This window comes from Chelonoidis abingdonii, chromosome 1 (assembly GCF_003597395.2).
Source record: "Chelonoidis abingdonii isolate Lonesome George chromosome 1, CheloAbing_2.0, whole genome shotgun sequence".
NCBI lineage: Eukaryota > Metazoa > Chordata > Testudines > Testudinidae > Chelonoidis > Chelonoidis abingdonii.
In genome coordinates, this window is record NC_133769.1 from 152,035,762 (window position 1) to 152,051,223 (window position 15,462).

Below are 15,462 nucleotides of genomic sequence, written 5' to 3' on the forward strand. Positions count from 1 at the left end.
ACCTCAATGGAGGTTTGGAAAATCATGCCATTTTGCCAGTCAAGAGGACTTACAGGGCTAAGTGCTGCCCTTCAAGCACCCATTCCAGCCCCTGCCCCTCAGAATGAAGAATCCCAGAGGCTTTGAGTCTGTTTTTTTTTTTTTTTAATCCTTTTATTTTAAAATCCACCTCGTTCCCTCCTTCCTTCACTCATTTAGGGTTATTGACAATTTTACAAAGCAACACAAGCTGCAAGGTTGTTTTTTTTTCATCAGACAAGAATAAACCTCAAATGACAACATTGAAAAAATATACAATATGTATATAATATGTGGGGGCCTGCAGCTGAACCCGCTTGCTGATGAGTGTTTCCTTCTTCCCTGCTGCTCCTAAGCGCGCCACTCCCTTCAGATGGGTCCCTATACTATCCCATCCTCAAGAGGTGGAATCTAATGTTAGGGAATATGGGGAACGAGCCCATGGCCCATCCTGTGCTCCTGGAGTGCCATGGGGAAGAAGAGAGGGGTTAAGAGTAGAAAGTACCCTCCCCCTAGGCACTACTCCCCTAGTGAAAATAGCAGAGAAAGAGGAAACAGGCAAGAGAAATTAAAGGGGGGGGAGAGAGTGTATTTGTATACACAAGGAGAGAGAAAAAGGGGAAAAGGGCAGTGACCCCCTCAGGCTGGGGAATCTATCTGGGTAACATTCCTTGCTTCCCTCCTCCCACAGCACAGGGCTCCTAGTAGCAGCAGGGGCCATCTTTTTTGCCCACGATGCGCTGGTCATCTCCATCATCGCTGCCTGGGCTGTCCGGTGTCTCTGAGTCACTGCTGTCATCATTCTCCTCCTCCACTTCCTCTACAGCTCTGGTCTCCCCACTCTCTGCTGTCCTCTCCTGGCAGCTTTGGTATGACTGGGGAAAAGGGACATGGGGGTAAGTGGAGGGTTTAGAGCCGGGGTGGGCAAACTAAGGCCCGGGGGCTGCATCTGGCCCTCCAGACATTTTAATTTGGTCCTCAAGCTCCTGCCAGGGATCAGGGTCCAGGGCTTGCCCTGCTCCACACTGCTCCTGGAAGCAGTGGCATGTCCCCCTCTGGCTCTTACATGTAAGGGCAGCTAGGGGCCTCCATATGCTGCCCCCACCCCAAGTGCCTCCGGGAACCGCAGCCAATGGGAGCTGCAGGGGCAGCACCTGTGGATGGGGCAGCGCGCAAAACTGCCTGGCCATGCCTCTGTGTAGGAGCTGGAGTGGGGACATGCTGCTGGTTCTGGGAACTTCTTGAGGTAAGTGTCACCTGGAGCCTGCACCCCTGCCCCCTCCTGTGACCCAACCCCCTGCCTCAGCCCTGATACCTCTCCTGCCATCAGAACCCCTTGGTCCCACCTTCATGCACCCCCAACCCCTCAGCTCCACCCAGAGCCTGCACCCCCAGCAGGAGCCCTCACCCCCTCCTGCACCGCAACCCCCAATTTTGTCAGCATTCATAGCCCACCATACGATTTCCATACCCAGATGTAGCCCTTGGGCCAAAAAGTTAGCGCACCCCTGGCTTAGAGCATCAGTTGCCACCCAGAAACCAACCCCACCTTCCTCTTCTCATCTCACCTCCATGGGGTTGACGATAATGGTGAGGGCTGAGTCATCCCAGAACATGTCGCTCTCCTTGCTGCTGGCTCCTGCATGGTCTCCCCCGGCAGCCCCTGGGGCCTTGTGCCCAGCCCCCCGGCGGTGCAGGGAGTGGATGCGCAGGATGCCCAGGATGACCATGAGTGCCAAGAAGCCCACACACACCACGATGATGGTGGTGGCTGCGCTGGGGACCACTGGAGGGGGAGGGATAAGGAGGTTACAAACATCTGACCCAGACTGTCTCACCTTTAACCTGTGAAGGGCCAGGGATACTTGGGTATTGCTCTATGGCAGCCCCAGATGCAAGGATCTGCCTCTGTTCCTCATCTTGCCACAGGCCCAGCTTCGTGGCTGCTGCAGCCCACATGCCAAGCATGTCCCATGCTCGCTGCCTTCATAAACACTCAGTACTTCACCATCACCACCCCTGCCCAAGACTTCCTGAGTGTTCCAGCCCCAGCTGCCTCCTTTGCTGAGATCCTGGCTGGACCCTCCATGGAGTAGCTCCAGTCAGTATCACACACTTAGGGGCAGCTTCTCTAGGCTGGCTGCACTGCTGTGAGTTTAGAAGAGGAAGGGAGGGGCAAAGGTGGCACTAAGCTGCCTCAGGTCATGCCTGTAGTGGTTTGCTTCCTTGTGCAAATTGGAGCAGTCTTACATCAGCCACCCCCCATCCTGCAAGCAGCAGACCTCTAGAAGCCAGGAACCACACACACACACTCCTCCAGGGGCCAGGTAAGTTGGCTGTATGGCTGCTTTGTGCTGGCAAAGTGGCACAAAGCAGCAGAGCGAACCAATGAATTCAGCCACTGCTCTGCCCCTTCCATGCTCTTCTCCATCACCTCTGGCAGCAAGAGCCACCACTTCCTTTGCAGCAGCCCCCTCTCTGGAGCTGCTTCCCTGTATCTCTCTTGTTCATTGCTTTCTAATCCCAGTTCTCCTCTTAGATCAGCTTCAGACCGGACTCTGCTCTTTAAAATTTATCTCCTGCTGCTGAGGCATCTCTGGAATTGCATTAATCAGCCCTGTGCAGAGTTTCTATGAAAAATGTAAAATGAAGCAGTGCCAGCCCATGACTCCACTCTTCTTAGCCCTTTCTAAAGGAGGATCTCAAAGCACGTATATCAACCTAATACTGACAGAGTGAACCACTGCACCAAGCATTAAAATGCAGCCACCTCTGGGCTGAGTTCTGGTAGTTGATGAATTACAGTATATGACAGAAAGCCACAAAGAATCTTTTAGGTGATTAAAAGAAGGGAGGAATATAGGGAGACAGAAATCACCCAGTATTGCGTTTTGCCAGGAGCCCAGGGTTTATTTCCCTGAGTCAGATTATTGTGAGAGGAGATCTGCAGTGACCAGGAGGAGATGTTGCTTCAGATTTACATTTCATCTGAATCACACCTCTTCCCTAGCACCACATCAGAGCCAGCCCTGACTCTGGGGGAGAGCCCCCCCTGCTTAGTCAATTACACCACTCTTGCAGCGTACTGCCGCCTGCTACTGGGGTCAGTCCTGAAATCCCAACAGGGAATCACTGTCGGTTTCTGCACAAATATGCCCCTGGGAAAATTGTGTGTGTAGGCTTTCACCAAATCATCAGGATTGCATACTGGAGTTGCGATGGATGTTGGCCAGGCTGTGCCCAGATAGTTCTGGTGGTAGGTGGTGACCTCGGTACATGAATTGCTGGGAGCTGAGGATGTGGTTAGGATGAGCAGCCTGGTTCATATTGTGGAGGACGTTCACCTGTGGAAGAGGAAGAGATTCAGTCTCTGCATTTAATAAGACCTGGCCTTCACACATACACAGTCGTTGATGGCCCTGTACCTCAACAGTAAATTCATTGCTGGAGTAGCGTCCATTCATCTCAGTGCAAGAAAGGCGGAATTTCCTCTCATAGAGGGCAGCACCATGGCGGATGCGGTATGAGACCTGGTGGAGGATCTCCTCATAAACCGCAATGCTCTCCACGCCTGGGGCCGGGGGAGAGAGAGAGAGACACATTCAGGTGTGGGATAAGGGAGCTCCCATTTTGAAATGATCAAAGGTCCACCTGACATAACACTGTTGAGTCTAAAGCAAAGCTGTGCGGGAAGGACAAACCAGGCTCATACCTAAAAGGGAGCAGAACGAGGTGTGGCTCCCTTGAGGTGTCTGCAGCCTCAAAGGGTCCAGGAAATCGCTAGTGGCTGTCAATGCCCAGGGAAGGTAAGGAAGGGTCCAGCATGCAGTCATGTGTCAGGTTCCAACCCCACCCTAGGAATTGCACTTACACACAACCAGTGGGATCCATGGTCACCCAGAGGCAGCAGGGAAAACATTTCTGGAATGGAGAAGTGCAGACCATGGAGGGCAGGGGGGGAACAGAGTGCAACTGAATCAAAGGAAAAGAACTCAGATCCCATACTCCAGCACTGTGACCCTGAGGTAATGCCTCCCTTTCCAGACCTAGACCCCATCACTCAGGACACTAAGAACCAAGAGTCCAGAGAATGGATGGACAGGACCAATCCTCCCCTGGTCTCAGTCAGTGTGATGAGGCTTCTCCATCTCCAGTTCTCCTGACTTTGACTGACAGGAAGTGGAGGAGACAGGAACCAGGAAGTCCTGTCCGGGGAAGAGTCTACCTGTGATGGTGAAGTAGGCAGAGGTGTTGATGAGCTCCAGGCCCCGCTGCTGCAGGGATGCTCCATCCAGGATCAGGTATTCTCTCTCCGGGTCCAGGTCATCTCCCACCAGGGAGATCTCGCAGCCATCCAGGTTGTGGACAATCTCGTCTGACATTCGTGTGTCTGTCACTAAGAGGTGTAGAGATGGGTCAAGAGATGGAAAAAAAAAAAGCAAAACCCGTGCTCAAAATGGACACAGTTCATGATACTCAGTTAATAGGAGACCTTGTCCACAACACATCTGTGCTGCACTATGCCATCATGGCAATGACGTCACTTGCTGTTGGCAGTTCTCACTGTGAGTGATATCTTCCTGTCTGTCATGTTATTTGCTGGCGGGGTTGCCACTTCCTGCTTCTAATGACATTGCTTCTGTTTGCTAAAACATCACTTAATGTTCTAACAATGAACCACTTTGGGGATTTTTAGTGACAGCACGTCTTGCCTGGTTCTGTTGATACTGCAGTGTTACCAGCTCAGACACATGAGACTTTAAAAAAAAGATTCCACATGATGATCTTACAAATGCTGGCATAACTCTTTTAAATATTCCCCTATTCAAAATGGCCACCATCTCTCATTACTTTCAACGGGGCTAAAGCCAAACTATTCTCAGTCAAGTCAGCCATAATTGCATGGGGAAATGAGGCTGCCTTAGGCCTGGTCTACACTACGCTGTTAAACCGATTTTAACAGCGTTAAATCGATTTAACGCTGGACCCGTCCACACTACACTGCTCTTTATATCGATTTAAAGGGCTCTTTAAATCGATTTCTGTACTCCTACAAAACGAGAGGAGTAATGCTAAAATTGATATTACTATATCTGAATAGTGTTAGTGTGGACGGAAATCGACATTATTTTCCTCATTATTTTACAGTAGCTACCCACAGTGCACTGCTCCAGAAATCGATGCTAGCCTCGGACCATGGACGCACACCACCAAATTAATGTGCCTAGTGTGGACGCGCACAATCGACTTTATAATATCTGTTTTATAAAATCGGTTTAAGATAATTCGAATTTATCCTGTAGTGTAGACGTAGCCTCAGTGAAGTGTCAACTAATCCTCATTCTTTTAAATGGAACTGAAGCCAGGCTGCCCTCAGGGAAGATGACTGTAGCTCTAGGGAGGTTGGACAGGAAGCTAAGAGCAATGTAGGAAATGTGGGCAGCAGGAGGGAGGCTGAAGGAGTGTGGTAGGAGACTGGGGGGTGCAGGAAGGGAACCTGAAGGGGATGCAGGAAGAGGCTGAGAAGCAAGATAACATGATGTGGTGAAGGAGATGAGGGAGATTCAGGGGAATGTGTGGTGGTAGAGGAGATTAAGAGTGACGTGGACATGTGAAGAGCAGGAAGGAGACTGAGGAGATCTCAGGGAAATAGGGGGTGGCAGAGTTAAAATGTAAGGTGATGGATTCTGGAAAGGGAAAGGAAGGTAAAGTGTAGAAACAGATGGGGATAGGAGACTGGGAGAGGAACACCGAGTGAGTATGTAAGCAGGAAACTGGGTGGAGTAGAGGGGGGAACACGGAAAGAAAAGAAAGAGACATGGTTCTGGGAATACAGAGAACTGTTTCGAGTGACACCACATCCTATTTCTAAGCACGTCACTTCCCATTTTAAGTCTTTCCAGTGATACTGTTTCCCATTGCTAAGCAAAATTATTTTCTGTTTCTGTGTTGGTAGTGACACCACTTCCTGTAACTAAGAGATGTCATTTTCTGTTCTAGTGACATCATTTCCAATTTCTACATAACAACACTTCCTGTTTGTGAGTAAGCCCCTTTTCCATGCACCCCACTCACCCGTGCCATGCCAGCTCTCATCCTTCTTGGCCTTCACCTGGTGAGAGATGGAGCAGGTGACCTGGAGGTCAGGGAACAGGGGGACCCCATCAGGGTTCTCAAAATCTGATGCAGGATGAGCAAAGTGAGCATTACCACTCAGCAGAATCTGGGGGGCATCAGGTTGCAGCACCACCACGTAGCCTTCCACATCAGGGATTGAGACACATGATTCTTCACTGAAGCATCTGACAGAGGAAGGGGACAGAGCGTTAGTACCTATACACCGACTTCTGCCAGCCTCATCTTGGAGGGGGTAACTCGCCTTTCCAGTACTGTTGGCGAGGGGTGGATCATCTTGTGACTGCCAGCTTCTAAGTGCTTCCCCTCAACCTCCTGTGCTCTGCAGAGTGGTATTCTGGGAATTGCACCATTGTATTTAGAGATGGCACTGTGATGTCATCATCACCACAAGCTCCAACCCAACACGAGCAAATGGGGTGTCCGACCAGATGCCAGCGCACAAGTGCCACTGGTGATGGCTCTGTATCCATATTATATTTATACTCCCAAAACATACCGCAACAAGTGTTCACAAACATTGCTATTTTTTTTAGGTTTATTCTTGTACATTTTGAAATTATCAACCCCAAATTAAAAGGCAACAAAGGGCAGAGAATTTTAACAATAGAGTCCTGTCTGATTGGTGAGCTCAGCGTGAGGTGCTACTTGCCATGAGCTACAAAGGGATACATTGTAAGATATCACTCCAACAGATTCCCTCCAATTTGCCTGGGGGAGAGGTTCCACCTCAAGTTCCTGCACTCACTTGACAGTGGTGGTGAGCTTGAGTGGCCGGACTCCAGGTGTGGCAAAGCGCAGTGAGTTCATGTAAATTACATGCTGGATTGCGTGGTTGAAGGTTTCCACATCATCACCCTCCAGTGTGAGCAGAGACTGGGAGGGATTAACATGAACCTGTGGGGAAAAAGGAAAGAATGGACTGAAGAATCCCAGGTGGATGCTTTGATTCTGGACTAAGAGATGCAGAAGAGGAGTACAGGGAGATTCCTGGGGTGTGGCAGGAGACGGATGAAGGGGAGAGTGGTGGAGGTTCATGCAAGCTGGGGAGGGGGCATACCTTCATCCCTTTGCCAAGGCTGTCAAAGTCACTGTAGTCAAGCCCCTCACGGCAGGCGTAGAGGCACTCAATCACCTCCCGGCTCTCCAGGCTGCCGGGGCGCACGGTGAAGCCAGCCAGGTAACCGTGGAAGTAGTGGTGAATCAGACGAGGGTCTCCTAAGGGGAACACGGGAGGAGGAGGAGGATGTGAGAGACAGAGACAGTGGGGGTAGGGGGGGTGCAAGAGAGAGAGAGGCAACAGAGATGAAGAGAAGGAAAGTGAGAGTGAAAGGTAGACAGGAATGGGGGAGGTAGAAAGAGACAAAGGTGAGTGTAGCATGGGGAAAGACAAAGACAACAAGAAGGAGGGGTTAAGGAAAGGGTGAGGAAAAAGTCTGGGAACCCCAGATAGAAGGAAAGAGACTAAGGCAGATAAGGATGGAGACAGTGAGAGAACTGCTGCCAAAACACAGCCCTTGACAGACATGGTTTCCCCCACCCAGTCTTGTTTTGCTCACTGTGGTTCCCATGAGGGCATAAAGAAGGTCAAATTGCCACTAGATAATTTAGGGTGAGGTTGCATTTTCTGTGTCCCCTGCTCTTTGTTTCCCCCACTGTCCTCGGTGACCAGCTTCAGTGATCGGGAGTGGGGATTATTTTACCCATCTCCCACAGGATAAACATATTTGAGTCTCCCCAAAATAGGCTCCACTGATCCCTGCACCAGTTCTCTCATGCTCCACAGAGTTCAATATGCTGCCAAACAACAAGAGTTTTCCTCCCAGACAAGATGGGGTTGGGGAGGCAGCTGTATGGAACAAACGCCATGCGAGAAGGAGATGAAAGTCATGCATGGTGGAGAAGGGGGCAATCCTCCTCATTCCCAGTCCATACCTTGTGTAGGATCTGTGGAGTTCTCATTCCCTCGGATTTTCTCTCTGTTTTTTTCCTCTGCAAGCAGAAAACATTCAGATCATTGACAAAGCATCAGCCTTTGGGAGCAGGTGAGTTATAAGGTCCAGAAAAGGCGAGAAAGCTGTGTCAGCCAAGGAGGAGAGAGACACCTGGCTGGCGCACACTGCTCAGCACTATGTCCTTCAATCGCAAAAGCCTCACATTGCAGAGCAGCGAGGGGACAGTCAGATGGCTGACAGATGCGGAGGTGAATGTATGAGATTTTTTCTGCCTCTCAACAATACTGACTTTATGAACTTAATGCATTAATGTTTCTTATTGATCTTAGCCAGTTCTCGCGGGCCACTTAGCTTTTCTGTTTGAAAGCTAGATAATTCCAGGGGGAACGCACAGGGCAGCTGAACAATTTTTGTGGCTTACACATGGCAAGAGGGTGCTGTGCTATAATAGGATCTCTGACCAAGAGGAGGCATGACTGCAAGAGGGGCTCAGTCCTACTGGGAGCTTCTGCTGTGGAGATGATAGACAGCAGCTACATTTAATTGGCTGTAGTCCTGAGGGTTTTGAGCAGAGGGACTAGAATATACCTTGCAGGGAAACAGGAAACTGGGGAAAGGAGCCTTTCATCTCCAGGGCGTTTGGCTCCAATCTGGCCCCAAGTCTGTAGTGGCCTAGAGTCTTTTCCAATCTCACACCATTCACAGCCCTCCCACACTGCCTCCCATTTGGAATGAGCTGAGATATCTCAGTTCAATTCCTAATGATATAGGAACCCTCATCAGTGAAACCAGCATCACTCTTGGCACTGAGTGGCTTCCTTGTTGGAAGCCTTAGCAGAGGCCAAGAACTGAATGACTACAGAGACTGAACTCCTCTCTGACCCTAGAGGGGAGCCATTTGCAGGTGCAGTTATCCACGGGGACATAGGCACCAACTTTCCCTAGTGCCGGTGGGACCTTGCACCCCCACCCACCCCCGCTCCAACTCCACCCTGCCCCAACTCCACCCCGTCCCTGCCCCATTGGATCCCTTCCTCAAATCCCCACCCCAGCCCCGCCTCTTCCCCCGAGCACACTGCGTTCCCTCTCCTCCCAGTACTTGCTGTGCGAAATAGCTGTTTCGTGGCACAAGTGCTGGGAGCTAGGGGGAGAAGTGGAGCCCGGCGTGCTCAGGGGAGGAGGCGGAGGCATAGTGGAGGCAGAGATGACCTGGGATGGGGAGCTACCGGTGGGTGCAGAGCACCCACCAATTTTTCCCCATGGGTGCTCCAGCCCCGGAGCACCCACGGAGTCGGTGCCTATGCACAGGGATGCGGCCCGTACTGCCATTGCCCACTGAGTTGCACCAAGACACTGTTGGGTTGGTACATTGGGGGGCACCACACTGGTTTTGGTGCTGAGAATGCCACTTGAGCTGGCCATAGTGCTCTCATTCCATTGGCCACTGCTTGGCATTAGGTAAAACATCTTCTGGATCCTTCTGCCTCCTCTCCAGTCCACCCCTTCATCAGGGCAGTATTGGAGGGGAGGGTGGGGGGGCACTCACCAGCCCAGCAGGCTCCAATCATGAGGGAAAGTTCCCGCCTTGGGGGATGGATGAGGCCATTGTCATGAATGAGCGCGGGGTCATAGGACACACCATCCACATAGAGTGTGACGGTGGGGAACTCCAGGTTGAGGGCATAATGGTGCCATTCATCATCACAGACCTGTGACAGGCAGAAGGAGAGATCAGCAAGCGGAGGAAGGGAGAAAGAGAGAGACAGAAAGCCAGATCCTTCCTCACCTGCTCCAGCTTCCACAGAAATTTGACAGGTCTCGCACTCTCCAGCAAAGGCCAATATAGGAAAGAAATTCGGCAGCCATGCACAGCCAGGGAGTAGTGAGAGTAGCCATCCTCTGCAGAGAGGGAGAGGGGGCATAGAGGGAGATGACAGATCAAAGAAAGTTCCACAAAGCACTATCCTGGGACCCTTAGAGAGCTGGGTTAGCCTGAGCAATGGGGCTGAGATCCTACTCACTCATCACACAGGACATGAGCCTTACACTCAGAGTAGTGCAGAAGAAACCATTCCACACCCCTCTCCCTTGCAGTATGGTCAGGGTATCTCTCCTGGGGGTGGCTGCTCCCAGAACTTACAGTGGACCCTCGCCCAGCTGAGGAAGTGGGCAGGGGGAGAATCCTACCAGGATGGAATGGTCCATTCTAGTCTGGAGCTAGGAAGAGATTCCTATTTGGAAGGAGAGTCTATTCTGATGGGTTCATGATGGGGAATATCAGTCTCACAAGAAGAGGGTCTGTCTCCAGGGTGTCTCACCACTCTGCACCGTACTGCAGATCACGGTCTCCTCATCCTTCTTGCCCTTTCCAGGCACCACAGCATGTTTCATCCACAGCGACAGGGTGAAGTGGTCACTGAGCCCCTCGTGAGCACCCACCCCACTGCCCACAGGCACCTGGGCCACCTGGCTGCCATTGAACCAGTAGATGAGGCTGCTGTCCTGGCTGTAATGCACTGAGAGCCATGCCGTCCAGTTGGCAAGGGGGCTGGGCACAGGCAGCAGATCAACCTCACCTGAGGCAGCACCTACCGAAGGAAGGACGAAGATAGAGACAGATGTCAAGGCAGAGACCAACTCACAGGGACGGGGAGCAGAAGGGGCTGGGTGGAGTGTGACATGGGGATGGAAAGGTGTAGCAGGTCTCTGAGGATGCAGAGAGGTTCCTGGCAGCTCCCCTCAGGACAGTGGGAGATTTCAGGAGAGGGACTGGGGGAGCTGCCTATGGCTCCTTTGGTGAAAAGGATGCAGGAATTGTTCCAGTGGCTCCCCTCAGTGCTGAGGGACGGGTCCATGACTCCCCGCAAGGCAGGGGCTGCAGGAAGGTGTAAGGGGTCCCCTCCCCTTGGTGTGTGGGTAGTGTCCCATGACCCCTCTCAGTGCTAGGGGTGGGCCAGGTATCCCCCAGGCTCTATTGGTGCAGGAGTTGTAAGGGCTGCATCCCTTTGGCTCCCCATGGAGTGGGGTGAGGGACCCTTCCATCCTGCCCCCACTACTCCCTGGCTCCACTTGGGGAAGGCGGAATGCACACCGCAGAGTTTGCGTAGCGATTTCTCCGAGTAGTTGTCACGGTCACACCCCTTGGCCACGTGGTTTGTCTGCAGCTCCACTGTAGCTTGGATGTTCCACAGTGGCTCATCGCATGTCTCCAGGTGGATGCTGGGAAACAGTGCCAGACTACCTGCACCTGGCATGTACTCAATCCGCTTATTCCAGCCTATTGGAGGAGAGAGAGAGAGAGAGAAAGAAGAGTTAGGGCCCTGCCCTGAGGCCTTTCCAGGTCAGGGCAGCTGACACAGACCTTCCACCTCTATTGATTTTCTCTGAAATGACAGGTTTTTGGCCCTTTCCATGTTGAAAAGTTAACCCAGCCACTGAGGTCAGCACAGGGGGAGATTTCATAGGAGATTAGAGAGTGGGTTTTGTGTGTTTATAGCCCTGGTAATGACAGAGACCCTTGGATTTTTGACATCTCTCAGCCCGATTTTCAGAGGTGCTGAATCCCCCCAGCTCCTACTAACTTCAGCTGGACCTAGGCATGCTCAGCACTTCTGAAAGGCCCAAATTGTCTCATATTGAGGCACCCAAAATCAGTGGTCACTTAAATCAAGTATTCATAATAAACACACATAAAAACTACATTAAGGTTGCAAAGCCAAGCACTCACAAGTTAGGATATGCCAGATATTCTGCCTCCTTGTGCACATGCATTATGGCACAATCTTAAATGACATGATCACATACTGCTCCACAGGACCCATTTCATTCAGTGCACAGTATGGAAGGGGCTCTTTAAATAAGCAGCTATTCAATACTTCCTTTGCTCCCTGTAATTTAATATCTGCCTCCAGGTTTCATTTACTGCACACTATTCAAACGCTGCTCTGAAGGCAGAATTAATTTTGTCATGGACTTTACTATGACTCTTATCACTACAGTATCTGAACACTTCACAAACAACAATGAATTTATTTTCACAACACCCCTGTTAAAACAAGGGGGCGGTATTATCCCCATTTTAATAATAATTGAAGATATACCTATCTCCTAGAACTGGAAGGGACCTTGAAAGGTCATCAAATCCAACCCCTACCTTCACTAGCAGGACCAAGGACCAAGTACTGATTTTTGCCCCAGATCCTTAGGTAGCCCCCTCAAGGACTGAACTCACAACTCTAGGTTTAGCAGGCTAATGCTCAAACCACTGAGCTATCCCTCCCCGCAAGGGAGCTAGGTGACTGAGGCACAGAGAGATAAAGGGCAAAAGTGAGCACTAATTTTGGGTGCCCAATTTGAAACACCCAGAATCTTATTTTTCAGAGTACTTAGCATTATATAGAAATTTATATGTTCAGAGCACAGTTCCCATTAACTTTAGTTACAGCTGTGAGTACTCAGCACATCTTCAAATCAGATCTAGGGTCTCAAGTCAGACCCCAGAAAACAAGGAACACAATTAGGACCACCTGTGAAAAGTCTGTTTAGCAAAGCTTTTGATATGGTCTCCCACGGTATTATTGCCAGCAAGTTAAAAAAGTATGGATTGGATGAACGGACTATAAGATGGATAGAAAGCTGGCTACATATTGGGCTCAACAGGTAGTGATCAATGGCTCCGTGTGTAGTTGGCAGCTAGTATCAAGCGTAGTACCCCAGTTTTGTTCAACATCTTCATTAATGATCTGGATGATGGGATGGATTGCATCCTCAGTAAGTTCACAGATGACACTAAGCTGAGGGGAGAGATAGATATGCTGGACAGTAGGGATAGGGTCCACAGTGACCTAGACAAATTGGAGGATTGGGCTAAAAGAAATCTGATAAGGTTCAACAAGGACAAGTGCAGAGACCTGCACTTAGGTTAGAAGAATCATATGCACTGCTATTGGCTAAGCGGCAGTTCTGCAGAAAGGGACCTGGGAATTACAATGGATGAGAAACTGGATATGAGTCAACAGTGTGCCCTTGTTGCAAAGAAGGCTAACGGCATACTGGGCTGCATTAGTAGAAGCGTTGCCAGCAGATCGAGGGACGTGATTATTCCCCTCTATTCAGCACTGGTGAGGCTACATCTGGAGTACTGCATCCAGTTTTGGGCCCCCCACTACAGAAAGGATGGAGGCACATTGGACAGAGTCCAGCGGAAGGCAATAAAAATTATTAGGGGGCTGGGGCACATGACTTATAAGAAGAGTCTGAGGAAACTGGTCTTATTTATCTGCAGAAGAGAAGAGTGAGGGGGGATTTGATAGCAGCCTTCAACTATCTGAAAGGGGGTTCCAAAGAGGATGGAGCGCGGCTGTTCTCAGTGGTGGCAGATAACAGAACAAGAAGCAATGGTCTCAAGTTGCAGTGGGGGAGGTCTAGGTTGGATATTAGGAAACACTATTTCACTCGGAGGAGGATGAAGCACTGGAATGGGTTACCTAGGGAGGTGGTGGAATCTTCATCCTTAGAGGTTTTACAGGGTTTTTAAGGCTTGACAAAGCCCTGGCTAGGAGGATTTAGTTGGTGTTGGCCCTACTTTGGGCCGGGGGTTGGACTACATGACCTCCTGAGGTCTCTTCCAACCCTAATCTATGATTCTATGAAGTGATTACCCAGTATCACACAGGCATTCTGTGGCAGAGGCAGGGATAGAATCCAAGTCTCCAGGGCAGCCTTAACCATCCTCTCTCTTCCTGCAACTCCCTCCTTCCTTCAGTACATGCCTTCCAATTTCTGCAACAAATGAGGCCAGGGTCCTACAGACAACAGCCCCCTTCCCTATACAACCCTGATTTATCTCAGAGCATGGTCCATTCTGTGTTCTGAATGAGGCAAGGGTTCTGTAGGGAAAAAAAAATGTATGTGATCACACAATTCCAGACTATTCTAATGCATATATACAAGGCAACTGAATTAATGTTGCAAAAGCACCCTTAATACTGTCAATTCCTAACTTTTGAATGAGACTTTTCAGACAATGTTCTTTGAATCTTTTTTTTTTTTTTTTTGGTATGTAATTTCCTGGGTTTTTTAAAAAAGAAAACTGAATAAACAAATTCCATCTTGTGGAATCATATTGACACCGTCATGGGTCCTCAGCAGGGTAGATCCAACACAAAGGCCCTTGCCACTTGGGCTAACGAAGTAACAGAGCAATAGTAGGTTGTTATCCTCTGTGTGGACCAGTGCTAGAGTGGGGTGGGACACTCTGCAAGTGGGTTTCACAGATATTTGCTGACAGCTGAGGAATGGTGAGACTGGGATCTTGGGTTCCATTCTAGGCTATGGAGGAGAGTGTGCTGTAGTGGGCACAGACTCTTCAGTCTGTTTCCCCCAAAACTTGGCCCCATCTGCTCCATCCCTTCCAGCTTGTCCCAGTCCCAATCCTGTCTCTACTGGTTCCTTGTCCCATCCCATTCTCCTCTCCTAATCAACCCCAATCCTCAGGCTTCTGATCCCAGTCTCAGGCTTCTTGTTCAGTAAATTCTAATCTCTCCCCTCCAGATTGCCCATCCCAGTCCCAGCCTACCCCTGCTCCCAGTCTCCTTGCCCTGCCAATCCAAGTCTTCCCGCAGCTCCTCATCCAATCTCAGTTTTCTCTCCCCACCCCCAGCTCCAAATTTCCCTCCCATGGCTTCCAGACCTAGTCTCATTGCGCAGCCAGTCCCAGTCTCTGCTTATCTCTACTCCCTGCTGGCCTCCAGTCCTAACCTCTGCACCTTCCCATCCCAGGCACCTTGTCCCAATCTACTCCCCCAGCAACACCCCAGGTCCAGTTTTTGTACCTTCTGCATTTGAATCAGATGGCTTCCTCCTCCATGCTGCTTAGTGCCAAGTACAGGGTGGGAGTGACTGAGACCACAGGTGACACAGGCTTCCTGTTGTCAGTTCCAGCCCCACCCTACCCTGGAGTAGCAATTACAGGAAAAGTCTGGTATGCCCCTGTAGCCCTGGGCTGGATGAAGCATGCTCAGTTGCTCTGTGGGGATGGCACATGCACCCTAGTCAGCACTCAGATGACCAGGTGTTCAGTTTTCGACTCCGGTCAGCACCCAGATCAGGCCGTTAAAAGTCCAGCCAGTGGTGCTGCAGAGCCCAGGCAGGCAGCCTGCTTTAGCCCTGCTGTGCTGTTGACTTGGAGCCACCTGAGGTAAGCCTGTGCCCCAACCCCCTGCCCTAGCCCTGAGCCCCCCCAACAATCTCCCCCTCCTGCACCCTGAACCCCACCCCAGAGCCCTCACCTGCTCCTGCACCCCAACCCCTTGCCTCAACCTGCAGCCTCCCCCCCACACTCTGAATCCCCAAG

General features: G+C 50.6%; 1 protein-coding gene across 1 annotated transcript in view; it reads right to left on the minus strand.

Annotated features, from left to right (window-relative positions):
• Positions 1 to 173: 173 nt before the first annotated feature.
• Positions 174 to 15,462, minus strand: part of CLSTN3 (calsyntenin 3) — a 24,573-nt gene continuing 9,284 nt past the window's right edge. Inside the window, exons 6-18 of the mRNA XM_032773903.2 lie at positions 11,200 to 11,385; positions 10,427 to 10,696; positions 9,895 to 10,007; positions 9,655 to 9,817; positions 8,089 to 8,145; positions 7,214 to 7,371; positions 6,902 to 7,050; positions 6,094 to 6,320; positions 4,244 to 4,414; positions 3,444 to 3,589; positions 3,227 to 3,362; positions 1,587 to 1,804; positions 174 to 893 (exon numbers count right to left, since the gene is read on the minus strand). Of these exons, the coding sequence (XP_032629794.1) occupies positions 720 to 893; positions 1,587 to 1,804; positions 3,227 to 3,362; positions 3,444 to 3,589; positions 4,244 to 4,414; positions 6,094 to 6,320; positions 6,902 to 7,050; positions 7,214 to 7,371; positions 8,089 to 8,145; positions 9,655 to 9,817; positions 9,895 to 10,007; positions 10,427 to 10,696; positions 11,200 to 11,385 (2,168 nt within the window). The 3' untranslated portion in view covers positions 174 to 719. The remainder of the gene's footprint in view (positions 894 to 1,586; positions 1,805 to 3,226; positions 3,363 to 3,443; positions 3,590 to 4,243; positions 4,415 to 6,093; positions 6,321 to 6,901; positions 7,051 to 7,213; positions 7,372 to 8,088; positions 8,146 to 9,654; positions 9,818 to 9,894; positions 10,008 to 10,426; positions 10,697 to 11,199; positions 11,386 to 15,462) is intronic.